We start from the raw sequence: 26,657 nt of genomic DNA, 5'->3' as shown, positions 1-26,657 counted from the left end.
CTAATCTCCTTTATGCTGGCAGAAACCTCAAATACAATTATTACTGAACCCAAATATTATTGAATAGTGAGAGGCATGCACTCATGAAAGACAAAATTTCAAAATAGTTGTGAAAATTTCACCTCATTTTCTTTATTAAGACAAATATCAAACAATGAATATGCAAAAAGTATCAATTTTCTGAGCACAATTTACTGTAGTGTTTAGTCTACTGGTATACAATACTGTACACATCATCTATTCCTATACATTCCATCGTTTGACAAGAACATTAAATGAGTTAATAAGATTACATTTTGCTGTTTTAATAAAACAATATAGCACTTGCTTCACAATTGTGAGTTTTATTCATGTGAAAAATGTGAAATTTTAAACAAGAGTAGAAGTTAGCAGTGTGGAAGTTAAATCAATCGGAAAACCTCACTTCCCCCAATATATCTTTGCAAATAGTACAATCACACTAGAACATTCAGATTTTCAATTGTGCAATTTTAATAACAATAATGTTTCCTTTTCAATACAGCTTCACTCCACACTTTACTCAAGGGACTATAGTTTGTGGTCAACTAATCTTTCACTGCAAAAAATCAAACATGTCAAAAAGGAACACAGAATTCAAACCAAAAAAGTGAACCAAAACGAATGAGTCCTTGTTCATTTTGAACTCCTCTGAGTACGCGTGTACAAAACCAACTCTGAATCTTCAGCCTCAAGGTCTGAAATCCCCCTGATCTGTCATTCTGGATCTAATTTTCTTTGTCTATCCAATACTGCAGCTTAACTTTCCGTAATTTCTTGAACGGTGGCAACATCATTCCAGTCCCGGGTGGCTTCCACTAAGTGACGTTGTCCATGAGCAATCCAATCTTCTTGATCACAAAACATCCGCCCACAAAACCAACAGTGAAATTTAAACTGCAAATGCTCATTCTGAACAGTTTTGACTATTTGATAATTGTTTTTATGAATCTTCTTTAGCTTCATTTTCAACATATGTCTTTCCTTCACTGGACTGACCACCTTGCAGTTATGCCACTTGTCAAGTAATGTACCTCTATTTTCAAATTCCTGTCTTCGATGTTTTTCCTTTAAATTAAGAGAAATAACAGTTCTCTCAGATAAAACCACCTTGAGTACATGTCCTCTGTACTTTCCTATCGTTTGCATTACATTAGCTACCTCTTGAACATCTACATCTGGATGGTTTAACACAACCACAGGCTGATTGCGACGAGGGCATTTTACTAATTGACTTTCACTAAATGGTTTGAGCCTCAGATTGCGGGCAGTCTTTAATACCTCACCATCAGTGGTAACAACAGGAATAAGGTGGTCTTGCCTTCTTACCTTTTTTAATGCAACATCGTCCTCTGTGTGATCAGGCTCTTTTTTTCTAGTATTTTTGCGTTTCAAAGGTTCAGCTGTACGGGGCTTTAAGGGTCGAGGTTTCTGACGAGCAACTGTCTTAACTGAAATAGTGTTACATGTGTTTGGTCTGTCAACTGAAACAGAAAGTTGATCTTGATTACTTTTCTCCTGGCAGTTTACCTTAGAAGGACAATTTATTGAATCAGGTTTGGTACAAACTTTGTGCTTCTTTGTTGTAACTAATGCTCGCATTTCGGATTTTCTTGTCGTGCTACATGGAACCGGTGTGGAACACAATACTTTAAGATTTTGTGACTGGTTGACAGATTGATAACTTACAATTGAAGCTTTCTGTTTGGAATCATCAGCAGCATTCAGTACTCTAAGCACAATACCACTTGGAACAACCTTGTAAGTTGTTTCATGTTTAGAACAGTCAGTGTCTTGGCCCAGGTGAGGAGGTGGTGTGTTCTCTAGATTAACTTGGCAGTTTGTGGAACAGAAAGGAAATGTAGAAAGACCGGGAAAAGTAATTTCTGATTTCGACTGCATGTGTGGAAAAAGTAGATTTGGCATACCCTGTCCCACACTGTTTTTTCCAGAACCATTTTCACAAGGAGAGTTTGATACAATGTTCTCAATTTCAGCAGCATCTTGAGGATCTCCAATCTTTTCAGTCTGGGTAGATGCATCATCTATTGCTGTATGAAAGCATCTACTTTGATGAATACAAGGATGAATTTTGCTGATTTTATTCGGATCTTTTAATTGAACTTTAGTATGATTGCTTTGGTTGTCTACAACAGATGAAGTTGACAATGAAATACTCTGTAGTTTTGCTGTAGATGGAGGTGTTACCTTTACTGGGAGCTGCACAGTTTTGCCAAGGCTAGTAGGTATACATTTAAGTTTCTCAATGGCATCAGTACAGTTAACATTTTTAGGATTGGCAATCGAATTGCAGCTTAAAGGAAACAAATGGACTTTGCTTTGCAAACTAGGTTGGTGGCAGACTTTCAAAGAAGATGTACTAGTTGTAGGTGTGTTTTCTTGTAGCTTTTCTGAGGAAGGACAAACATTCTGTTGAAAGAAACATTCCCCTAAATTGTTAGTATTTGATTTGCAACCCATTGCAAGTGCCACTGGGAATTGATTAAAAGTTGAAATTTGCTGTTTAAAAGCATTTGATGTCATTACAGAGGGAGCAGATGTAACTAAAGTGGCATCGCTGAAGTTGTGAGAAACTGAAGACTCATCGACTCCATCAATAGCTAAAGGTAAAGCATTTGCAAGAGATTTATTTTTAAAGGATACAGCTGAGGATAAATTTGGAAAAGCAGTGTGTTTTGGGAATGAGGATTTAGTTTGGTAGTTTGGTGTTGTACTAGTTAATGGATTCCCAGTCGTGCTAGGTAGATTACTTGAAATTTTCTGTACAAAACTATCTATTTGTGGGCAACATTGAACTGCTGTATTATTACTGCTTGTTGAAGACAGTCCTGAAGATACAATGGCACCGATCTGATTTAAAGAAAATTCATTGGAATACGAATTATGTGCATCCTTGATAACATGGACATTGTCAACAAGCTGTTGCAACTGATTTGCAGAACTACCTTGAATCTCAACAAGTGATGTCGGTGGCATAGAAGAAGCCAATGGTGGCAATAACGAAAGATACTCAGGGAAGTTAACATCACTGGATAACGGAAATGGGTTTCCATTTACCACTGACGGGCCTGATGTTGTACTGAGGTTTCTGTTTTTAGACATCTGCACACACAAATAATTCTTGTGACTTAATGACTCACTTGTATGTTCTTTTCTCTCATGCGGGATTGTGAGGCTTTTACTATTTTCCTGAATCTGAGAACATAGTTTAGTTTTTTGGATTTCTTGTGCAGAGGTACAATTGCTTTCATGCTCATTATCCCATCGAACACTGTCTGGAACGTTATTATTACCACAACTAAGAGAAAACACTGAAGAAATTATAGGCCATTGTCCATCAACAGAAAGATCTTTGGTGGACTTGCCAGTATCCAGGTCACAGTGGTTACTGAAATCACCAAAGTCTGTATTAATTTCAATATTTTGTGATGGGTCCTCCCTAGTTATCATTTTATCATCACTTGCATTCATTTTTTTATGCTTCCATGTATTTGATTGCTGATGAGGCAAGTCTGGTTTTGTTCCGCTGTTTTCACACTTTCCCAGTGTATGATATGAATTGCCAACGCGATGCACTTCATCTTGATCTGTAGGAGGTGCAGATGCATTGCTAGATGTCTGTACCGCAGCAGAGCACATACTATGACTTTCAAATGTACTTCGACAAGCTTCAGGATTGCTGGGTTCCTTGTCAACAATACTAGTACGCTGACATTTCAAATATTCTGCACGAAGCATATTTTTAGGTATAATTCTGGTTTGTTTTATAGATGAACAGTTCAGTGTAATTTGATGATCATCACTAGATTTAGAAGCTACTATGGTGTCACTGCTGGACGAGATGGGGAATAGCTGGCATGGTGAAGCCTTACTACTATCAAGTGGTGTCCAGCTAGATGTGATATAATGCTGTGTATTAGCTTTAGATCCCTCATTTGGCAAAGATTCAATTAATTTGGTAGCAGTTTTGCCTTTCAATACTTGAGAATCACACAAATATATTCTTCTATTAGGCAACCTTGCCACAGCCTTAGGCAACTGTACAAAAGATTTCTCAAAAGTTGCTTCAACAGAGGTAACATCTTCAACAATGTCATCTGCACCTTTATTATTAATTCTCGAAACATAAAACTGATCTCCTTTTGCAATAGCTTCCTGTCCTTTACTGGCAGCAACTTCACAAGCTAAGTAAGAGTTTGCACTTCTTTGTGTTTCCTTAGATTCAGAAAACATTAATGACTCCTTGTCAATTTGATTTAGGATCTCTTGGGTATCTGCATTTAAATCTATCACTGTGGTTTTGCTGCCTAAAGTCCCTTGCTGAAGATAATGCGTCACTTCATGTGTTTCTTCATCCAAAATATCTGAGGATGCAAGGGGTGCCTCATTTTGTGAATTGCAGATTAGATTAGTTTCCACTGGTTCACTACCTTTTGGCTGTTCTACAACGACACTCTGGTTTTGTTTTGGACTGCCTTTGTTTCTATGCTCCAATGTGGAAGAGTTACTACCCATAGGCTCCACATCAACTGAAGAATGAGGATTTGAAAAGAGCATTTTAGTGTTTATTCCCATATTGTTCTGATCACCATCAGCAACTTCATTCCAAGGACCTGCACAGGGTAATTCATTATGATCCCCAACTTTTGTCAGTATTGTAGGAGGATGATTTGACACACTGTTTTTTTGAGGCTGTGCCATTTCTGTATCCACATGTTGCACTTCTTGTGCTGGAAGTGTAATCATTCCTGATGCACCTGCTGCTGAAACTTGTGGTATTAGTTTGAACACCAACTGTTGTTTCCCATTAACAGTTTTTATTTCTATTAGCTGAGCCAAACAGTTAGAAGGAATAACCATCTGTGCTGGAGCAACCAGTGTTAATGGCGTACCAGGCTGAACAGTATGTTTAGAACATGCAAGTACTTTTAGCTGAATCTTTCTTGCATCAATGGGAGAGCAATTTGAATGTTTAACATGTCCTACTATTGATTTATCCACACCTTTATTTTCATTGGCACCATTTATACCAATTCCTGGAAGAACAGCAATATCCAAGTCTTGCACCTGACCAGTGCCATTGGGATTAGAAGACAAAGTTGCTGAATTTGCCATGTGATCATGTAGACTAAGGTTAGCAGAATTCTCAAGTTGTGTAACTTTGTTTGGTTTAACTCTGATGATGTTCTTAGGTTTGGAGAAATTCTTCTTCTTATGGCCTTTCCTCATTGGTAGAACAAGTGCAGATCCACCATTTTTTATGATGTCTCTGTGCACTCCCTTGGTATGTTTCACAACATAATCCTTTCGGACTGCACCATAATCACAATACCTACATTTAAAAGGAAATGTTCCAGTATGCTGTACAGAGTGACGCTGGAATTCTCCCCTAGTGTAACAAACACGGTCACATCGTCCACACTTGTACTGAATTTCTTCATGTCTCAGGATGTGCTTTTGAAATAGAAGTGGATCCTTTGTTGAAAACCTGCATTTATTACAATACGAGGTATCTGGCTTCAAATGCCTAGTTTTATGTAATTTCACTTCTCTTGGAAAGGAGAGATCATCCTTGCTGTCACTGAGTTCTGTGATTAACGTTCTGTCCATTTTATGTGAAAGTGCATGTACATTCATTTGTTCCACATCATCCACAGTGAAACCACACCTGCTACAGACAAACACAGGATTGTCTTCTGGATGCTTTTGTTGACAGTGTTCCAGAAGTTCTGCAAAGGTGAACTGCTGGACATCTTTACACTTAACACAAAACATTAACATTTCATTTATCTGTTGTCTACATCCTCCAATTTGTTCACAGATGTCTGTTCTCTTTTCATGTAATCTTAAATTTTCTTTTGACTGCTGCTTTTTAGCACTCAAGTAACTCTTGATTGCTATGGTCTTCCTTGCAGTCTGCTTTCTTCCATTACCACATTTCATTGAAACTTCTGAAGCGCTATAAGCAAAACTCTTGTTGCCTGTAAGATCTTCTATTTTTGGCAACAGCACTTTTAACCATTTAAGCTGCATTTTTTTCGTGAAGTGTTCTTAAATTTCAGCAGATTTTTTGAAATTTTGAAAATGCGTTGTGCTGCATTCGTTCTTTACTGTGTCATATTCTTTTACATTGCTCAAGGCAATTGGAAACGTGATCTACAGTAATCAGCTGCAGTGTTCTTTTACATAAATTTTCACCATCGCAATAAAAATCCAAGTCACTGACTGCAATTTAAAAGAAGAACATCCGGTAATGAAACTGTCTTCGTTTCTGCAAATGCTACTTGAACAACTTCTTTGCGCCAGGTCCTGAATTCTAACACAGCAAGGATAGTCCGTCTTAGATGTGCTAGAATACTTCCATCTATAAACAAGAAAAAATGGAAAATAAAGTTAGATTATAAAATACTGTATGATTATTAAAGTAGCTGTTTCATCGCTTCTCGGCCTTTTGGCTAAGATCAAGTGTAGTATGGTCGGCAGCCCATGGTCGGCCGCACTTGGTTGAGGTCATTAGGTTGCACTGAAGCTTCATATGTTTCATATGAAGCAATTTTTTAAAGCGGCGTCTCGGCCTTTTGGCTAAGATGCAGATGGGCTCGAGTCTTGGAGGAGGAGCCTCCCCCTTCTCCAATCAGCTTGGCTCATGTAGATCAGGCCCAGGACAGGGTGGTTTGGTCGCTCGCCCTGTCTTGTCAGCCTGGATCTGAAATGTCTCAACTTGTTGAGAATCTGAATTGGATTTGATTTGATTGAATTGGAAAAGTATTTTAAAAAAGCTGTTTCATAGAATCATAATACATAAAGAATGAATAAGTAAAATTGGTGTTCACCACAAAATGCTAATTATTCACAAGCTAAAAGCTGTTTGGGAAAGCACAACACTGAGGAAGTCCAACCAACGATGCTGATTTCTTAAATCCATCTTTGAGTCTATTTGCCACTATAGAGATTTATAGTTGGCATCTCATGTCCCCCAATTCCCTTAAAAATTGGTTAAAAAAAAGCTCAGGTAACGTAATGTTTAAATTCCTACTGAAACTTCCACGTGCTCTCTCCTTTAGGCAAAAATTAAGATTCAATACGTAAACCTGGAAGTACGGACTTTGATATGTGAAATGATTTAAAACATCAGCGAACGTAAACATGAGAAACAGCCAATGAAAATTAGGCATTTAAGATTGACCAAAGCAAAAATCTGCACTTTCCCTCTTCCCTAAATAATGAGAACACAGACATTCATTCACAAATATGAAATGCAATTCCATCTGTTATTACAGGATAACAATATCCAAACACAAAGCTGAACCTTGAAGTTAAATATAAGCCAATTACATACAAAAGGGCAGCACGGTGGCACAGTTGTGCCTCACAGTGCTAGGGATCTGGGTTCAATTCCGGCCTCAGGTAACTGTGGAGTTCGCTTCTCGGCCTTTTGGCTAAGATCAAGTGTCGTATCGACATGCTGTACTTGGTTAAAGTCATTAGGTTACATTTTAGCTTCATTTGAAGCAATTTTTAAAAGCAGCATCTCAGCCTTTTGGCTAAGATGCAAATGAGATCAAGCCTTGGAGGAGGTCCAATGCCTACTCCAATCAGCTTGGATCATGTAGATCAAGCCCAAGACAGGAGGTGAGAGCCCTGTCTTGTCAGCTTGGATCGGGAATGTCTCACTTGTTGAGACTCTGAATTGGACTTGATTTGATTGAATAGGATTTTTTAAAACTGTGTGGAGTTTGCACATTCTCCCCATGTCTGCGTGAGTTTCCTCCGAAAGCTTGTGGCTTGTGCTACCAAATAAACCTGTTGGACTTTAACCTGGTGTTGTGAGACTTCTTACTGTGCTTACCCCAGGCCAACGCCGGCATCTCCACACCATGGGTTCCCCCCCCCCACCCCCCGCACCCCCCGCCCACAGATGTGCAGGTTAGGTTGATTGGCCATGTTAAAATGCCCATTAGTCAGGGGGACTAGAAGGGTAAATATGTGGGGCTATTGGGATAGGGTCTGGGGGGGGGATTGTTGTCGGTGCATGATCATTGGGCCGAATGGTCTCTATCTGCACTGTGGGAAATCTATGATTCCATCTATGAATCTAAAACAAAGTTTAAGCATGGCTGGAAGCTTAAGAGAACTGCATGTAAGAAAACAAAGAGAAACAGAATTAACTTTGCAGGACAGCGACCTTTTACCAGAACTGGGAAAAGTTGGTTTCAAACAAAGGAAGGAATGGTGGATAAGAACAAAAGGGAAGGTCTGTGTGTAAGGTAGGGGAAATTAAATGACAAAAGACTTGATGATGCAAGTGCAAAGGGAATGGTAATGGAACAAGTAAAGAAACAAAAAGGTGTGTCCAGAGGTCATATGAAAAGCAGAATAAGGAACAGCCACCTTCTAAAAGCAAGAGAAGAACCAAACGAAGATCAGTAGAGAGAAAGGAAACAAAGTGGGGATAGAGTTTATGGTCTAAAATTGGTGAACTCAATGTTGAGTCCAGAAGGCTGTAGAGTGCCCAGTTGAAAGGTGAGTTGCTGCAACTTGAGCCAACATTGGAATTTTGCAGGAGACAGATGACATTTGTCAGTGCAGAAACAAGGTGGAGATTAAAATAATAGACAACATGAAGCTCAGGGTCATGTTTGCAGACTGAGCATAGTTATTCCACAAGGTTGTCACCTGATCGGTGTATGATCTCCCCAGCATGTAATAGTGAACACAGTATACTAAATTAAAAGAAATACGCACACATCACTGTTTCAGTTGGAAGGCATGTTTGTGGTCTTTGACATTTGAGGAGAAAGTAGGTTAAAAAGGGGACAATGCTGCATCTCCTGCTTTTTACCACAGCTAATCCACTTAACCAACACATCTTGGGACACTAAGGGGCAATTTAGCTTGGCCAATCCACATAATCTGCATACATTTGGACTGTTCTTTCATGGAAAGCTGCAATTAGAATGGGAGGTTTTTTGGTGGGTGGCTAAGGAGAGGACCAGGCAGTCATGAGGGGAACAGAATCCTTGGAATACTGAAATAGGAGTGCAGAGGGAGGTGTGCTTGGTGACAAGAACATGTTAAAGATGATGCAGGATGACCCACTGAATAGAGACTGGTGAGGTGAAATTTGAGGACAACTGTTCTTATCAGTGTAATATCTGATACTTCCCCTATCTGGGTGCCAAATATTAAGTGGATTTTTGGGACAGGGCTGTGGGAAAGGGGCTTGCTCTTTCCACCCCACATGTTGGCCTGGTCTTGCAGTGCCTCCAGAAATGGTGCAGCCATCCCTTTGGGGAACAAGGATGTCAAAAACAGAGCATGTGGCTGCACTTTTTTTTTTATTTCAAAAATATACTTTATTCACAAAAAAAAACTCTCCAATAAAACATTGCAAAATGACAGATCCAAAAGTCATAAACAGTGCAAAAAAGAATCATTTTTACAGTACAATACAGTGCTTATTTACAAAAACATTACATTTCGTTACATTTCATTTCTTAAAACTATATACATGTGTCAGAGTTTACTGTGTGCTGTTATTTTTCAGGTTGGCACACAGTTACGCAGGTCGAGGGTATTCTGCAGTTACCCGGCCCTCGGTCTGCCTCAGTTGAGACGCTTTACACGGTGGCCTTTCCCCATTGTGCCTTTGCGGCGGCTGCCCCAAGCTTGAGCGCGTCCCTGAGCACGTAGTCCTGGACCTTGGAATGTGCCAGTCTGCAACACTCGGTCGAGGACAATTCTTTCAGCTGGAAGATCAGCAAGTTTCGGGCGGACCAAAGCACGTCCTTCACCGAGTTGATGACCCTCCAGCAGCAGTTGATGTTTGTCTCGGTGTGCGTTCCCGGAAACAGCCCGTAGAGCACAGAGTCCTGCGTCACCGAGCTGCTCGGGACGAACCGCGACAAATACCACTGCATCTCGTTCCAGACCTTCTTTGCAAAGGCACATTCCACAAGGAGGTGTGCAACCGTCTCATCAGCCCCGCAGCCGCTTCGAGGGCAGCGTGCGGTGAGGTTGAGACCTCGTGCGTGCATAAAGGATCTGACGGGGAGTGCCCTTCTCTCCACCAGCCAAGCCAGGTCTTGGTGCTTGTTTGTGAGTTCTGGTGATGAGGCATTCTGCCAAATGACATTGACAGTCCGCTCAGGGAACCATCCGACAGGATCTGCCGTCTCCTTTTCTCTCAGGGCCTCAAGGACATTACGTGCTGACCACTGCTTGATAGCCATGTGGTCAAAGGTGTGTTTCCGGAAGAATTTCTCCACGAAGGACAGGTGCTGCGGTACGGTCCAACTACTTGGAGCGTTCCGCGGCAATGTGCCCAGACCCATCCTCCGCAACACTTGGGACAGGTAGAACCTCAAAAAATGGTGGCACTTGCTGTTACTGTACCGAGGATCTACACACAGCTTGATGCAGCCGCACACAAAGGTGGCCATCAGGATGAGGGCGGCGTTGGGAACGTTTTTCCCTCCGTTCTCTGGAGGTTTGTGCATCGCCTCCCTCCGGACACGATCCATCTTTGATCTCCAGATGAACTTGAAGATGGCCCGGGTCACTGCTGCTGCGCAGGACTTGGGGAGAGGCCACACCTGCGCCACGTACAACAACACGGACAGGACCTCGCATCGGATCACAAGGTTCTTCCCAGTGATGGAGAGGGAGCGTTGCTCCCACAATCCCAATTTTTGTCTGGCTTTGGCGATGCGCTCCTCCCAGTTTTTGGCGCATGCCCCTGCCGCTCCGAACCATATCCCCAGCACTTTGAGGTAGTCTACCCTAATGGTGAAGGGGACAAAGGATGTGTCAGGCCAGTTCCCAAAGAACATGGCCTCACTCTTACCCTGGTTGACTTTGGCCCCCGAGGCCAGCTCGAACTGCTCACAGACTCGAAGAAGCCTGCGAACAGACGAGGGGTCCGAGCAGAAAACAGCCACGTCATCCATGTAGAGGGAGGCTTTGACTTGCGTCCCTCCGCTGCCTGGGATTGTAACCCCTTTGATGCCTGGGTCGCTTCTGTGGGCCTCGGCAAAGGGTTCAATGCAACACACAAAAAGGACGGAGGAGAGAGGACAGCCCTGCCTGACTCCAGACCTGATTTGAAACATATCTGATTCCCACCCATTGATTGAAACTGCGCTACTGATGTCTGTGTAGAGCAGTTGGATCCAATTGCAGATTCCCTCCCCAAGCCCCATTTTGGAGAGCACATCCATCATGTAGCTGTGCGATATTCTGTCAAACGCCTTCTCCTGGTCTAGACTGATGAGGCAGGTGTCCACCTGCCTGTCCTGCACGTAGGCGATCGTATCCCTGAGTAGCGCGAGGCTATCAGAGATCTTCCTGCCGGGTACAGCACAGGTTTGATCAGGATGGATCACTGACCCCAGAGCAGACTTGACCCGGTTGGCGATGACCTTGGCCAGAATCTTGTAATCCACATTCAATAGTGAAATAGGTCTCCAATTTCTAATTTCTTCCCTTTCCCCCTTCTGCTTGTAGATGAGAGTAATGATGCCTTTCCTCATGGATTCTGACATGCTGCCTTGCAGAAGCATACTCTCGTATACTTCCAGGAGGTCCGGGCCCGTCAAGTCCCACAACGCCGAGTAAAACTCAACCGGTAAGCCGTCGCTACCGGAAGTTTTACCCTTCTGAAGGGACTCGACTGCCTTTGTCAGCTCATGATGTGGAGATGCCGGCGTTGGACTGGGGTAAGCACAGTAAGAAGTCTCACAACACCAGGTTAAAGTCCAACAGGTTTATTTGGTAGCAAATACCATGGTATTTGCTGCCAAATAAACCTGTTGGACTTTAACCTGGTGTTGTGAGACTTCTTACTTTGTCAGCTCATCCAGAGCTACCGGTCTGTCCAGGCTCTCCCGCTCGCCGTCGTCCAAGACTTGCGTGATAGACGACAGGAAAGACTGGGAGGCCGTGCTGTCTGTTGGCTTCAGGTCATACAGTCCGGCATAGAAGGATTTGCAAATCCTCAGAATGTCAGACTGCGATGACCCTACAGAGCCATCTTCTTCCTTCAGGCTTGTGATCACAGAGGTTTCTCTGTGCACCTTCTGGAAGAAGAAGCGCGAGCACGTTTCGTCCTGCTCCACGGAGCGGACCCTGGACCGGAAGATAACCTTGGAGGCCTCCGAGGCAAAGAACGAGGCTTGCTGGCTCTTCACCTCCCGGAGGTCCTCCTTGACATCAACCCCCATCGACTGCAGTTGGAGTAGCTCCTGCATGCTTTTCTGGAGTCGGGACATTTCCCCCCATCTCTCCCTGGCCTTCTGAACCCCTTTTCGGGTAAAGAACCTCTTGATGTTGCCCTTGATGGTTTCCCACCAGAGCGATGGAGACTCAAAGAAGGGTTTCACGGTTCTCCAACCGTGGTAAACCCTCTTGAGTTCCTCGAGGTTCTCTGGGGTCAACAGTTCTACATTAAGCTTCCAGGACCCCCTGCCCACTTTCTGGTTTTCCTCCAGCTGACAGTCTGCCAGCAGGAGGCAGTGGTCAGAGAAGAACACCGGCTTGACGTCGGTGGACCTGGCCGTGAGCGCGCGGGATGCAAACATGAAGTCAATCCTGGAGCGGACAGACCCGTCTGGCTGCGACCACGAGTATCTACGCTGCCCTCCGTCTGCTTGGTCGCTGAAGACGTCGAGCAGCTTGGCATCTTTGACTGTTTCCAGCAGGGCTCTGGACGTAGCGTCCAGTTTACTTTCGGCCCTGTTGGATCGGCCGGCCTTGTCAATGATACAGTTAAAGTCCCCACCCAGTATGATTGGCCTGGAGGTGGTGAGTAGCAGTGGCAGCTGTTCAAAAAGTGCCAGCCGCTCGGTCTTGACGGCCGGGGCATACATATTAATCAGCCTGAGAGGGCAGTTTTTGTACGTGACATCTGCTACGAGGAGGCGTCCTCCCACCACCTCCTTAACTTCAGAGACGGTGAAGTTGCCCCCCCGTAGCAGAATGCCTAGGCCGGATGAACGGCAGTCGTTCCCACCTGATCAGATGGACGGTCCGTGGGACCACACACTCGACCAGCGCCTGTAGTTGCTGAGGTGTGGTATTCCACACTCCTGCAGGAACAGCAGGTCGGCCTTGACCTTGGCCAGGTAGGACAAGCTGGCCGCACATCTCAGACTATCTTTAACACTGCGAACATTTAAAGATGCAAACTTTAAAGACATTTTAATGTTTAAATGGTTTGTCAGTTCTTACGTGTCCTTCAATCAGCCTCCTCCAGGTGCTGCATTCCTGTGGCGCTGACGAAATTCTGCAGGGCTGCAGGGCTGAGGTAGCAGTCCGACCCTGCCTCAGGTCCCCGACCACGACTGGGTGACTGTCGTGTAACCCTCGGTTGGTGCCGGGCTTGCGGGCCGATCTCCGCCTTGGGCGTCATCGGTGTCCTCGTTCCTGTTGTCCGGGGTTTGGGGGGCCTCGGCCGCACTGCTGTATCCGTCGGCTGGATGGTCCCCGGCTGCTTTGTGGTCGTTGGTCCTAGTCCGTTGTGGTTCCCGTGCCGCTTTTCTATGGAGCCGTTTGATGCTTCGTCGGCTGCCCGCTTTGTTTTCCTCGTCTGAGGAGGCGTCGCCACTGGAGACTCTAGCTGCGCAGGATTTCCTTTTCTGGGTGCTTTTCTTTACCACCTGCCAGGGGCCCTCAGGATCTCCGTTCTCCTGCTCCATGTCCTCTGCGCCCTCTGCTGGTGGTGGTGTGGATGTGTCAGCATCCTGCTGCACTGGGGGGTCCACCTTTGCTTCAGAAGCTTTCTCCGTGCCAGCTTCTTTTGCGGTGGGCTTCTTGTTCCCTGAGGCGGCAGGAGCACTCGCCTTCCTCGCTCCGCCTCCGGTGATCTGGGCGTAAGTGACCTTCCGCTTGGGGCAGACTCTGTAAACATGGCCAGTCTCCCCACACAGGTTGCAACATTTGCTGTCTTTGCACTCGTCGGTCGAGTGCCCCTCCTTCAGGCAGTTTCTGCATACGGTGACGCTGCAGCTTGCGGCAAAATGGCCGGTTTTGCCACAGTTGCGGCACAGTCGTGGCTGGCCCGTGTAGTACAGGAAGCCTCGATTCCCTCCGATGGCAAAATTGGAGGGCGGGTGCAGAAGGCCTCCCTTGGGGTCAGTCTTCAGGGTGACTCTCACCTGCCTTTTACAGGTCCATATTCCGTACTGGTCCATGACGTCCACGCTCTCTCCCTTCACCTCCATGTACCTGGAGAGGAACGTCAGCACATCAGCCGCAGGGACGAAGTGGTTATACATATGGAATGTGATAACCCGGTTCCGCTGGGACGGCATGGTGAACAGGGGCTCCGCCGTCAGGATAGAGAGGGGCCCCTCTTTGCCTTTCTCCTTCACCGCTGTCAGGAGCTTGACGCATCCTGACAGGCTTCTGAAGCTGACATCCACGTGCAGCGGCTTGCTGTACTCAGCCACACCGTAGATGTCTGCTGCTTGGAATCCGCAGCACTCGAACAATACCTTCTTCACGAGGTAATCGCGGCCCACAGGCGAGCCTCCTCCCGAAGGCTTCACCCGGATGGTGTTGGGCAGCCTTTGGCCTGTAGCTTTCAGAGCAGCTGCAGCCATAGCTCGAAAACACTGAGTCTTACTGTACCGGCGTTAGGTCCAAGCCAGAGGCTTGAAACCAGCATAAAGATCCACCAGTAGCAGCAGAGCTCAAGTGTTGCAGACGGTCGTCTGCTGGTCGTCCGACGCCTGCTTCTTCAATCCACAATCCCCATTGAAACTCGATAGCTCCTTGCGAAATCCGAGCCCTTGGCTTTGATCATACACTTGATCTTAGCCAAAAGGCCGAGAAGTGATCAAGAACAGATACTACACTTGATCTTAGCCAAAAGGCCGAGAAGCGATCCTCATGACCAGCTGATGTTGGGGCCAGGGCACACACACACCCTGCCCCCTGTTGCATTTTCACTGCAACTGCACCTCCTCTGTATAGTTGCTGCTGCCGCTGCCACCACAGTTGGGTGGATGGACTCCGCAGGTGCTAGACGTTGCATTGGGGCTTAGGCTCCCATTTATACCAGTTGCACTGCAATCCACTGCCTGGTCAGGGTGACTGTTCTGAGATGTGCAGCAAGATGCACGTGAAAGATGGTGGCCAAGGAAGTGAGGGCACCCAAGCGGCAGTTTATGGACAATTACTTCTTGGCCTTTTGCCGAAGATCAAGTGTAGTATCGACATGGAGGTATGCGATTGTCTCATCACCCCCGCAGCCGCTTCGAGGGCAGCGTGCGGTGAAGTCGAGACCTCGAGCGTGCATAAAGGATCTGACGGAGAGTGCCCTTCTCACCACCAGCCAAGCCAGGTCTTGGTGCTTGTTTGTGAGTTCTGGTGATGAAGCATTCTTGTGGAATGTGCCTTTGCAAAGAAGGTCTGGCGTGAGATGCAGTGGTATTTGTCGCAGTTCGTCCCGAGCAGCTCGGCGACACAGGACTCTGTGCTCTACAGGCTGTTTCCGGGGACGCACACCGAGACAAATATCAACTGCTGCTGGAGGATCATCAACTCGGTGAAGGACGTGCTTTGGTCCGCCCGAAAATTGCTGATCTTCCAGCTGAAAGAATTGTCCTCGACCGAGTGTTGCAGACTGGCACATTCCAAGGTCCAGGACTACGTGTTCAGGGACGCGCTCAAGCTTGAGGCAGCCGCCGCAAAGGCACAATGGGGAAAGGCCACCGTGTAAAGCGTCTCAACCGAGGCAGACCGAGGGCCGGGTAACTGCAGAGTACCCTCGGCCTGCGTAACTGTGTGCCAACCTGAAAAATAACGGCACACAGTAAACTCTGATGTATATAGTTTTAAGTAATGAAATGTAATGAATGCAATGTTTTGTAAATAAGCACTGTATTGTACAGTAAAAATGATTCTTTTTCTGCACTGTTTGTAACTTTTGAATCTGTCGTTTTGCAGTGTTTTATTTGAGAATTTCTTTTATGAAGAAAGTATATTTTTGAAATAAAAAAAGTGTAGTATCGACATGCTGTGCTTGGTTGAAGTCATTAGGTTACATTTAAGCTTCATTTGAAGCAGTTTTTAAAAGCGGCATCTCGGCCTTGATGAGATCAAGCCTTGATCAGCTTGGATCATGTCGATCAAGCCCAAGACAGGAGGTGAAGATCAAGCCCAAGACAGGAGGTGACAGCCCTGTCTTGTCAGCTTGGATCGGGAATGTCTCAACTTGTTGAGACTCTGAATTGGACTTGATTTGATTGAATTGGAATAAAAACAAAAAAAAAAATCGACATGCTGCACTTGGCTGAAGTCATGAGGTTACACTAAGCCTTCATTTGAAGCAATATTTTAAAGTGGCATCTTGACTAAGATGCAAATGAGATCAAGCCTTGGAGAAGGTGCAATGCCTGCTCCAATCAGCTTGGATCATGTAAATCAAGCCCAAGACAGGAAGTAGTGAGCCTGACTTGTCAACTTGGATCTGGAATGTCTCACTTGCTGAGACTTTGAATTGGACTTTGATTGGATTGAATTGGATAAAAACAAAAAGAGAATGAGACTGTGGGAAATGGGACAAACACTGATCAAGGGTCAGGTTGACGATGGGGAGGGGTGTGGAATTCTGAGTCGAGGAAGATATCATAGTTTGTGTGTGTGAGAAGAATTGTTCCAAGGAGTTTGGAAAGTGGACCCACAGAAACTGGGAAGATTGTGTCCTTTTGGAAAGGGGGAGGGCCTGTGACCACACCCAGGGTGAGGGGCTGTGTCTGCCCCCCATGAGGGTGATGGGGCAAGGGGAGGGGTGTCTCTCTCCCCCCAGGGGGAGGGGGTGTCTCCCTCTCCCTGCTCGCCAGGGGGAGGGGCGGTGTCTCCCCACCCCCCCCCAGGCGTAGGGGCTGCGTCTCTCTTCTTCTCCCCCCCCGCCCGGGGAGGGGGGTTGCGTCTCTCTCCTTTCTCTTCCCCCCCCCCCGAGGGGTTGCTTCTCCCCCAGGGGAGGGGCTGCATCTCTCCCGCCCCCCCAGGGGAGGAGCTGTTTTCCCCCCAAGGGGGGGGGCTGTGTCTCCCCCAGAGGGAGGGGCTGTGACCCCGTGACCCTCAGCACCAACCGTTACTCGCTCTCGCGCCTTCTGCGCGGTTGGAGGCGGCGGGAGCCAGGGCTGAGGAACTGTCCGCCCTTCGCTCATTTCCCTCAAATTATAAAACATCGCGGTGGTGGCGGAATCTGTAACAACAACCATCGGTGCGGCCAGCGTTTCTTTATAACTGAACCCTTCCAATAAAGCAAGGAGAGCTCGACTCGCGGCTTACCAACCAACACCGACCCAAACAAAAGACGAAGAGAGACTTACAACTGGCTCAGCTCCTTCAAGAACCGACACTCCCTTCCCGCTATCCTTCACTGTCAAATTCCCTCAATCCCGCTGATGGACAAGTAGTCCCCGGGGGACTATTTGGCCGCCTCAGCGCCGACTCCATCGGCGGCGGCTCACTGACGGCTCAGCAGTGTGCCCCGCCGCTGGCTGCTCCTATTGGCTGCCCGGCTGGAGTATAGAAATCTATTGGCAATCTTCATCTCCTGACAGAACAAACTCTACTCTGATAATCCTCATCACCCTGACAGAGAGAGAGAGAGAGAGCAAACTCTAATAATCCTCATCACCCTGACAGAGAGAGAGCAAACTCTAATAATCCTCATCCCCCGACAGAACAAACTCTACTCTGATAATCCTCATCACCCTGACAGAGAGAGAGAGAGCAAACTCTAATAATCCTTATCCCCCGACAGAACAAACTCTACTCTGATAATCCTCATCACCCTGACAGAGAGAGAGAGAGCAAACTCTAATAATCCTCATCACCCTGACAGAGAGAGAGAGAGCAAACTCTAATAATCCTCATCCCCCTGACAGAACAAACTCTACTCTGATAATCCTCACCCCCCTGACAGAGAGAACAAACTATAATAATCCTCATCACCCTGACAGGTAGAGAGAACAAACTCTACCACCCTAATAATCTTCATCCCTTGACAGAGAACAAACTCTACCCTAATAATCTTCATCCCTTGACAGAGAACAAACTCTACCCTAATAATCTTCATCCCTTGACAGAGAACAAACTCTACCCTAATAATCTTCATCCCCTTGACAGAGAGAGAATAAACTCTACTCTAATAATCTTCATCCCCCTGACGGAGACCAAACTCTAATAATCCTCATCCCGCGAGAGACAGAGAGATTCGGACTGGGACCAAACCCTACTCTAATAATCCTCATCCTCCTGAGAGAGAGCCCAAACTTAACTCTAATCGTCCTCATCCTGAGAGAGGGAAGGACTGGAACCAAACTCTGGTAATCATCACCCCCCCCCCCCCCCCCCCTCCCCGAGAGAGACACAGAGAGCAGGACTGGAACCAAACTCTACAGCCGTCTTTCGACACACACCTACCTCTGTCTTGCATTTCCTCTCTGCATGTTAAAATCTTACAAAGCAACATAGTAAAAAAAACTTTTAAAAAGTTCAAAACCTAATCTTCATCCCTCTATTTTGCAAAGACTCCACACTCCATTTTGTGAGCTACATTAGAAAAGTCGAAGAGACTTTTTTTTCAACCATCATAACACCCAAAATACAGTGACTTAACTCTTCCCTCCCAAAGCCTTCAAACTAAGATGGAAATCGGGTGCATTGACGCCGGTGAAAAGATTCTACCATTTCCCTATGTGGTTGGGCGAATAAACTCGAAATGCTGCGAAGGGGCAGCTTTGGGTTTGCCACAGGATCTCCCCATGGCTAGTTTTCAGCGACCAGTGTTTTCACTGAAACTGATATCTCTTGAACGCATGGCGACTGCGAGGCGTTTGCTGCGAAATGCACAGAAATGTTCACAACACGTCTTCACGCAAAATTTTATGTAGAAGATTAGAGATAGGATTCCATGTTTTACGAGAAGCCGCAGACGTGTAATTATTTACAAGAATCTCGAAATGCCTGTAATCCTATTGAACAGCCTTTAGCAACTTGCTCAGGGTTATGAGTGATAATTTTGTCTTTTGAAATTGCAATTTATTAGCAGTGAAACAGGATTTCTTTAAAGTGACAAGTTGAATAATCGACCATTCTAACCAACACAAAGAACCGCTAATAACCCACCGCAATGAAAGGCTAGAAAAACGTGTAAAGAGACGGCGTAGAAACTGAACATTTTATACCCATCGTGGTGTTTACAAAAGTCTGCGTGTGTCATTTAAATAGAAACCCACGCCTCTCAAAATTGGCCATTATTTATATTGCGGTTCCGTAACTTTATTTAAATGATTCGCAATAACAAGGATTATTGCGATCTATCCTCGCCAATGCTTGAAAGGTACATCATGTCTTTGCCATCTCCGACTGGACTTCTTCAATTCAGACCCCAGCAAGGATAGAGCTGGACCTAAACTAAATCAAACCGTGCAGATCGCCCGCAACCCTCTTTCGGGATTTCCATTGCTTTTCTGAAGTCACGGCAATGGTCAGGAAAGATCACCCTCATAAAAGCAGAGCTTCAATGTTTTCAGAATACATTATGCATTGACTGTGCTGGGTACCAGGCGGGAAAAAAAGGGACAACAGAATAAGATCTTCAGTGTGATTAGTCAAATAGATATAATGATAATCCTCATGATTAAAAACAGTTAAATACATCCCGAGAGATTGCGGTTTTTTAAAGATAACCTACCGTCCAGAACTAATGGCTTATTCCAAAGGGTCAGGTGTTCCACCTCAAGCTAATCCAAAATAGGATATACCGATACAAAGATCCTGATGGCAAATTCGAGCACGTGAAACAATCTAAACACATGCCTAAAGAAATATTGACAAATGTCACTGTGCCAAGGTAGGGCTTTACAATATTTTCTATGATTGTTTTAGTTAATTAACTTTTTAAAAAATTTATGAGAGCTCTTGTACAAGTCACTTGATCAGACTGGGTATTGCGATCAGCATCACTTCACCGAGTGCCTGCCTGGCTGTATCATTGGATTTTTCTTGTCCCTCCCTCATTTTAATGTTCTAACATTTGAGTTAGACAATAAATTTAACATATTCAAAGTTAGCATAAAACTTTGACATTTCATGTCCTAAGAAAACGTATCAGTTCATAAAATGGGTGTGATACGCATTTTTTTTTGATTGACTTCAGAGTAGCAATACTGCTGGACAAGTCATATTTCAATTTAATTAAACCTTTTTTTTATTCATTACACGTCGCTCAATTGGGGCATCTTTCATTATGGTACAGCTAAGTAAAAGGTGATTTGATGAAATGCTTATAATTTTGAAGGGCAGGGTTAGAGATTTAGGACAAGAGAACAGCAGGGTTTCTTAAAATATTAGGATTGTTAAATGTACCATCAGCATGAACGTTTGAAGCTGTGATCATGTCAACATTTTAGAAAGGTTAGATTGGTGCTTGAAGATGAATGAAGGCATGTGAGATTCAGATTATTACTCAGGGGATGTACACCAATGTTGATAGGAATTGAGTCCCTCTGAAAAAAATATAATTTTTTTAATCTCAATTTTTTAATGTCTCAATTCATTGAAATTAAGGAGTATACTAGACCAAACGTTTGCAACACTATGGATAAGAAAACTGAAAAATAATCAACTGTTCAAAACATGCTATTAGAAACGGCAGGAACGTTGATGTAATTTTACACCAAAATAATCTGATTGTACGTAGCTAGGGCCAAATTTAACAATTAGAAATCTTTAAACAAAAAACAAATTTGAGCTATTTACCTCTTGTGGTATTTCTAAATGTTAGTATCTTTAACTCTGAGATACTCTGGCATCCTACAAATTTACACTGATTTGTTAGTAATCAACAAAGATCCAATAAAGCAAAAAAGGTTTTTTCTATTTGTGTCATTATTTTGGTTGATTCAGGAATTTAAACACAATAAACCCTAAATTCCAAGGCCAAATAAAATTCTTCCGTTGTAAATGGATAGCTTCAATTAAAGTATTATTCCATTTAACACAATTTCCACCATTATCTGTCCAGTTTGTGTGAATGGAATCCTTTTTCAAAATCATTTTACTTTTTGTCAATTTATGTACAACTGCGCTTTATTCCCTTAATGGGTACAGCATCACATGAATCCTGTGCCCAATAGTCTTAGCGGGCAGGTTACTGCTGAACTTGGTATACACCATGCCTCTATTTCCTATTTCACTTCACATCAAATGACAGGAGTCTTGTTTGGTTTACCGCCAGGCATGATAGTGCTGTTCTTTGCACATCTTTTGCCCAGGTAAAACTATGTTTCATCACGGCACTAAACACCCTCAATCTTCAGGAGAGCAGTGTGCTCTCTTTGGTTTCAAAGGCTTCGGTTACAACCAGTAAAAACAGCTTTGCATCATAATCTTCCAGGCTCAGGGCAGCTACGTCACCTGCCTGGAACCCCAAATAAAATAATCAATTTGATGAAATTGGGAGTCACAGGCTCTACATCTTACCCAAATCATGAATGGGTGTAAAACCTATTCTCATGTTAAGCCAGTATTAGGACAGCTAATTATCACATGCCTATCTCAGATTCATTATATATACATAACTTAAGTAGTGAAGTGCACCTGCAATTAACTGCATAGCTGTAAGAACAGTACAAACTTCCAATTGTTCCTTACAATAAATGCAGTCTCCAGCTAGTTCTTATTTGGCCAGTTTCAGTTCACTGCAACATCAGCAGATTTGTTACTGATTTTTAGAAGTAAAATGATGATAAATCATCGTTCGTTAAAATTATATTGAGGGGGTTCTAGCACTGCCTAGTTATGACTGTCAAACTTTGATATTTCAATTGCTGAATCAGTAGCGCATTCATAAAAGGTCAACTTCCATAAAAAGTCAGAACTAGCAATACAAACAGTAAAGGATATCATCATACTAATCCTCAAAGTACTTACTTGTACAGACATTTGAGCTGCTTTTACTCTCATATTTATTTCTATAAATGTTCTGACCATAAAATTTACCTTCAAAGGAGAAAATAAATCATGTACTATAAAACGGTGTGGTGAGTAAATGAAACTTCCTTCTGACACTGTAATATAATGTTCTCGATTGTTAGTACTGGAATTCAATCACAGCTTCTTTTACAGTGGGAGACAGATCAATTTCATTTGTAGTCTCTGATTATAAGTGGAAGTTACAATTTAAACCAAGAAATTTGAGTGTTGTGGTTTTCTCAATTTTTAAATGGTACCTAGTTTTTTTTGAGGGGACGGTCTCCGACAGATATGCTGTTCTGACATCAGCATATTCCATATTCCTTATTTTCTCTGCCGCATCACTAAAACCCAGCCTTTCTGTCACTAACGATGATTCCCAACTTAAAACGTCTTCTAAAATCTGTTCAATGATACTTCCAGCCCTCACATCTCACTTGACTGTTCCTCTTTTGCAGTGGGCACTTTTTGTTCTTTTGCTTTTTCAAGTGCCTTGGGACATTTTGTCATGCTTCGAGAGTGCGATATAAATAATGCAAGTTGTCAATGTTACTGTTCTAGGGTTCAGCTTAGAATTCTTAACCCATCAGTTAAGAAATCTGTGAAACAGTGATCGCTCAGCAAATAATGAGCATACGCATATCCTACATCTCCACCCTTCAGGACTGCTGTAATACCAAAAAAGTACTTATTTATTGAATTCATATGGTCATCGAAGCCATTCAATGCATTACAATTTTTGGTTAAAGATATTTTTCACAATTTTATAGGTTATCCAGTATGACTACCTTTTTCACACACAAACAGTCTCCTGTACCATACCATTGACCATGAATGAGAAGAATTCCTCTGCTCGAGTTTTTCCATAATCTGCTAAATTCATGATACTTACAGAGATCAGCTGTGAGTGGGAACACAATTGCATTCAGCATCTGGAACATGCCCGCTCTAGCAACGAGAGCTGAGTACCACGCAAAAAGGTGAAATTCTTTTTGTCCATCGCTTTAGCAATAAAGTCAGCACACAAACAAAATTAAGTTCTATGCTGCTCCCCAACAGGTTAACAAATGGCTAAATATTCAAAGAATTTGCAAAGATATTCAAAGAATAAAACAGCTGTGTCCTACAAGCAACAGCAAGTTCCAACTGTAACTATAGTAGAACATAGCCCACAAAGATCACTTCAACTTACTGGTATGTCCACATTTGACAGTACATTCCAAAACTTCTCCTCTGCTTTATCCCCATAACCCCATGTACTTACCATGGCTAATTCACCTAACCTACATATCTTTGGACACTAAGGAGCAATTTAGCATGGCCAATCCACCTAACTTGCATATCTTTGGACAGTAGACGGAAACCAGAGCTCTCAGAGGAAACCCACGCAGACACAGGGAAAATGTGCCAACTCCACACAGTCAGCTAAGGCCAGAATTGAACTTTGATCCCTGGCTCCATGAGGCAGCAGTGCTAACCACCATGCTGCCCTCTTCCAAGGCACTCTGGCCAGCCTTCCTTATTTTATCCCCTGAACTTGAGGTGATCCAAAACTCCATTACCTGGGTCCTAACTGAGATAAAGACCTCTTCATCCATTACCCTGTGCTCGCTGATATACATTAGCTCCCAGCTAAGCAATGCCTTGATTTTAAATTCTCCTTATTTTAAATTCCTTCCATGGCCTGGACCTTCTGAAATTTCCTGCAGCTCTACAACCCTCCACGGTATCTGCAGTCCGCTGCGCATTGTGGATTTCAATCACTTCACCATGCCTTCAGGTGTCAAGTGCCAAAGCTCTGGAATTCCCTCCCAAAATCTCTCCAACTCTCTTTCTTTGTTTAAGCTGTTTCTTAGAATCTACTTCTTTTACCAAGGCTTTGGGCATTTGCCCCAAAGTCTCCTTACATGACTCAGAATCAAATGCTGTTTGATAACAATATGTTAAAGGCATTATTGAGGGAAACCTGTCAGTCAATTTGGTCCCACAAAAAACAATGAAATGTTTGACCAGGTGAACTTTTTTCCCACAATATTAGTAAACATTATAGGTGAGATTAGAAACTATATTTTGTTAGGATAAGTGAGACAATTGCTACAGGAGCAGAGAAGCCATGATCCTATTGAATGTTTGAGCAGGCTCAAGGGGCCTTAAGACCAAGAGGTGATTTATCAGGAGTTAGCAAAATAACAAAAGGTTTTGACACAATCAAAAGTGAAAGTTTATTTATTTATTAGTCACAAGTAGGCTTACATTAACACTGCAATAAAGTTACTGTGAAACTCCCATAGTCGCCACATTACAGCACCTATTCGGGTACACTGAGGGAGAATTTAGCATGGCCAATCCACCTAACCAGCACGTCTTTTGGACTGTGGATGGAAACCGGAGCACCCGGAGGAAACCAACGCAGACATAAGGAGAACATGCAAACTTCACACAGACGGTGACCCAAGCCGGGAATCGAACCCGGGTCTCTGGCACTGAGGCAGCAGTGCTAACCACTGTGCCACCATGCCGCCTGTTGTAACTCTCATAACTGGAGAGTTTGAGGAGTCAATGATCTAAAATTCCAACAGTAAAAGGTTAGTTATAGAAATGATTTAGCATTTTTAGTGATAGTTCAGGCTTAACCTTACACTGTAGAAGCCTGTTGGCTTGTGAAAGATGAAACAGTTTTTAAAAATCAGTTTACAAAAAGCAATCTTCAAGTGACAAATGAGAGAATGCAAGTTTAAAATAGTGTATAAGTAGCTGCATTATTCCTGGACTGATATAAAGAGAAAAGGAGCAAAATACGCATCTTATTTGTATATGTAAGTGGCAAAGAAGGGCAGATTTTACCAAAACTATTTACCTTCTCTGACTGACCAATACATTTTTCAACATTCACTGGATGAGTTCACTGGGGCGTCACGGTGCACAGTGGTTAGTACTGCTGCCTCACAGCTCCAGGGACCTGGATTCGATTCCCGACTTGGGTGACTGTGTGTGGAGTTTGCACATTCTCACCGTGTGTGCGTGGATTTCCTCCGGGTGCTCCAGTTTCCTCCCACAGTCCAAAGATGTGCAGGTTAGCTGCACTGGCCATGCTAAATTGCCCCTTAGTGTCCCAGGATGCGTGGGTTAGAGGGATTGGCAGGGTAAATATGTAGGGTTGCAGGGGTGTGGCCTGGATGGGATTGTGCTCGGTGCTGACTCGATGGGCTGAATGGTCTCCTTCTGTAGGGATTCTATGAGTTCACAACTGAAGAATTACTATTTGGGCAATCAAGATCTACCAATGGAATTGAGCTGCCTTCAGGAAGGACCGAGAATGAAATAGAATGTGGATGATGGAGGTCAGTTTAAAAGGCTATTTGCATTGGTCACATAATAATCAGAGAATTGATTCCAGAAATAACCAATTACAAGTAAGCCAAACATAGTTCAATCAACGGAAAACATCAATATACATCACACTCATTCATCAAAATAAAACTGATAGTTCTTCAATGTGTAGCAATCACACGGAGCTCGGTGATTGTGAATGTTTTGTGTCATTAGGCATCAGAAATATCTAAAATAGAATACATGTACCCCAAATTCAATCCAGGATACATGCATGGACTCAATTTTATCCTAGTGTTTCCTTGACGCGTCGCATCCGACGAGCTTGATAACATTATTGTCGTCTAATCTTTAGACGTATTTAAAAGGCATTTCAATCTGTATTCTGAACGCATCGCTCTTCCTAAATCAACCCAAATCTCTTACGAAAATTATTTCACAAAAGGCAATCTTCAAGTGACAAATGAGAGAACGCAAGTGTGAAATAGCGTTTAAGAAGCTGCATTACTCCTCGATTGGTAACACCGGAGGCCGAACTGCAATCTCATAGCTTTCCGTTCCAAATCTTCAAGCTCGTTTCAAATGTACAAAATAATTGATAATCCTAAGGAACAATAAGGTGAGGGAAACTTAGGGCATTCAATGGACAACTGCGATTGAAATCACACAGAGTTTGCAAAACTATCTTCTGATATTTATTTCCAGTACTGCATTTGCTCGACCATTGACCTTGAAGCTCTGCCACATGGAATATTTGCCTTAGAGATAGACCATTGATAACAAACTGGCGCGAAATGAGGATGAATTATTGATCAGTTGTTTGGATCACTGGGCACTGACACATTCAGACACTCCGGTCGCTGCTTCCTCAAATTACCCAAAACTTTGCGCTGGGACACGATGATCCGATTGGCTGCTTCGTGACGGTTGCAAAAACAAGTAGATTTCTACTGCTGAGGCTTAGAAACAGAGAGAGAGAGAGCGCAGTGTGGTGGCGCCAACACAACTTTAAGCAGCAATCAGCAACGCCTTCTCCAATAACGAGCCTTTCTCCAAGAACTAGCCTTCTTGTCACTTGAAGGTGGCCGAAGCAGCAGAAATAAAGCTGCTGCTACTTTGAACAGCCAGCCCCTTACCCAGACCCTCACAAATTACTCACCCCGTCCCGTAGACAGCCGGCAAAAACACACCGCATCACTCTCCCTTCAATTCAAGCAGAAACCAAAGAAAGCAGTCCGCCTCTCGCGCCATTTTAACTCCCGTTTCCCCTGGCACGGTAACGGGAAGGATTTTAA

The 26,657-nt window shown here is 44.0% G+C and overlaps 1 protein-coding gene, 1 non-coding gene and 4 pseudogenes across 2 annotated transcripts; 3 read left to right on the top strand and 3 right to left on the bottom strand.

The window, feature by feature from the left end:
* Positions 1-115: 115 nt before the first annotated feature.
* On the bottom strand, positions 116-26,657 carry znf518b (zinc finger protein 518B). The gene is made up of 2 exons (XM_078214897.1): positions 26,522-26,657; positions 116-6,403 (listed from the first exon to the last, which is right to left on the bottom strand). The coding sequence occupies exon 2, from the start codon at positions 6,070-6,072 to the stop codon at positions 778-780; it is 5,295 nt and encodes a 1,764-aa protein (XP_078071023.1). The 5' UTR covers positions 6,073-6,403; positions 26,522-26,657; the 3' UTR covers positions 116-777.
* On the top strand, positions 6,475-6,680 carry LOC144501505 (U2 spliceosomal RNA; annotated as a pseudogene).
* On the top strand, positions 7,459-7,657 carry LOC144501498 (U2 spliceosomal RNA). Its single transcript, XR_013499121.1, has one exon. It is a non-coding gene; the product is annotated as a U2 spliceosomal RNA (small nuclear RNA).
* Positions 9,160-9,325, top strand: LOC144501869 (U2 spliceosomal RNA; annotated as a pseudogene).
* On the bottom strand, positions 14,803-14,924 carry LOC144501883 (U2 spliceosomal RNA; annotated as a pseudogene).
* On the bottom strand, positions 21,148-22,542 carry LOC144508576 (large ribosomal subunit protein eL33 pseudogene; annotated as a pseudogene).

This window comes from Mustelus asterias, chromosome 1, assembly GCF_964213995.1.
Source record: "Mustelus asterias chromosome 1, sMusAst1.hap1.1, whole genome shotgun sequence".
Taxonomy (NCBI): Eukaryota; Metazoa; Chordata; class Chondrichthyes; order Carcharhiniformes; family Triakidae; genus Mustelus; species Mustelus asterias.
This window is presented reverse-complemented; position numbering and strand designations above follow the sequence as displayed.

Coding starts and splice junctions, on each gene's coding strand:
- znf518b (XM_078214897.1), bottom strand. CDS start 6,072: ATGCAGCTTAAATGGTTAAAAGTGCTGTTGCCAAAAATAGAAGATCTT.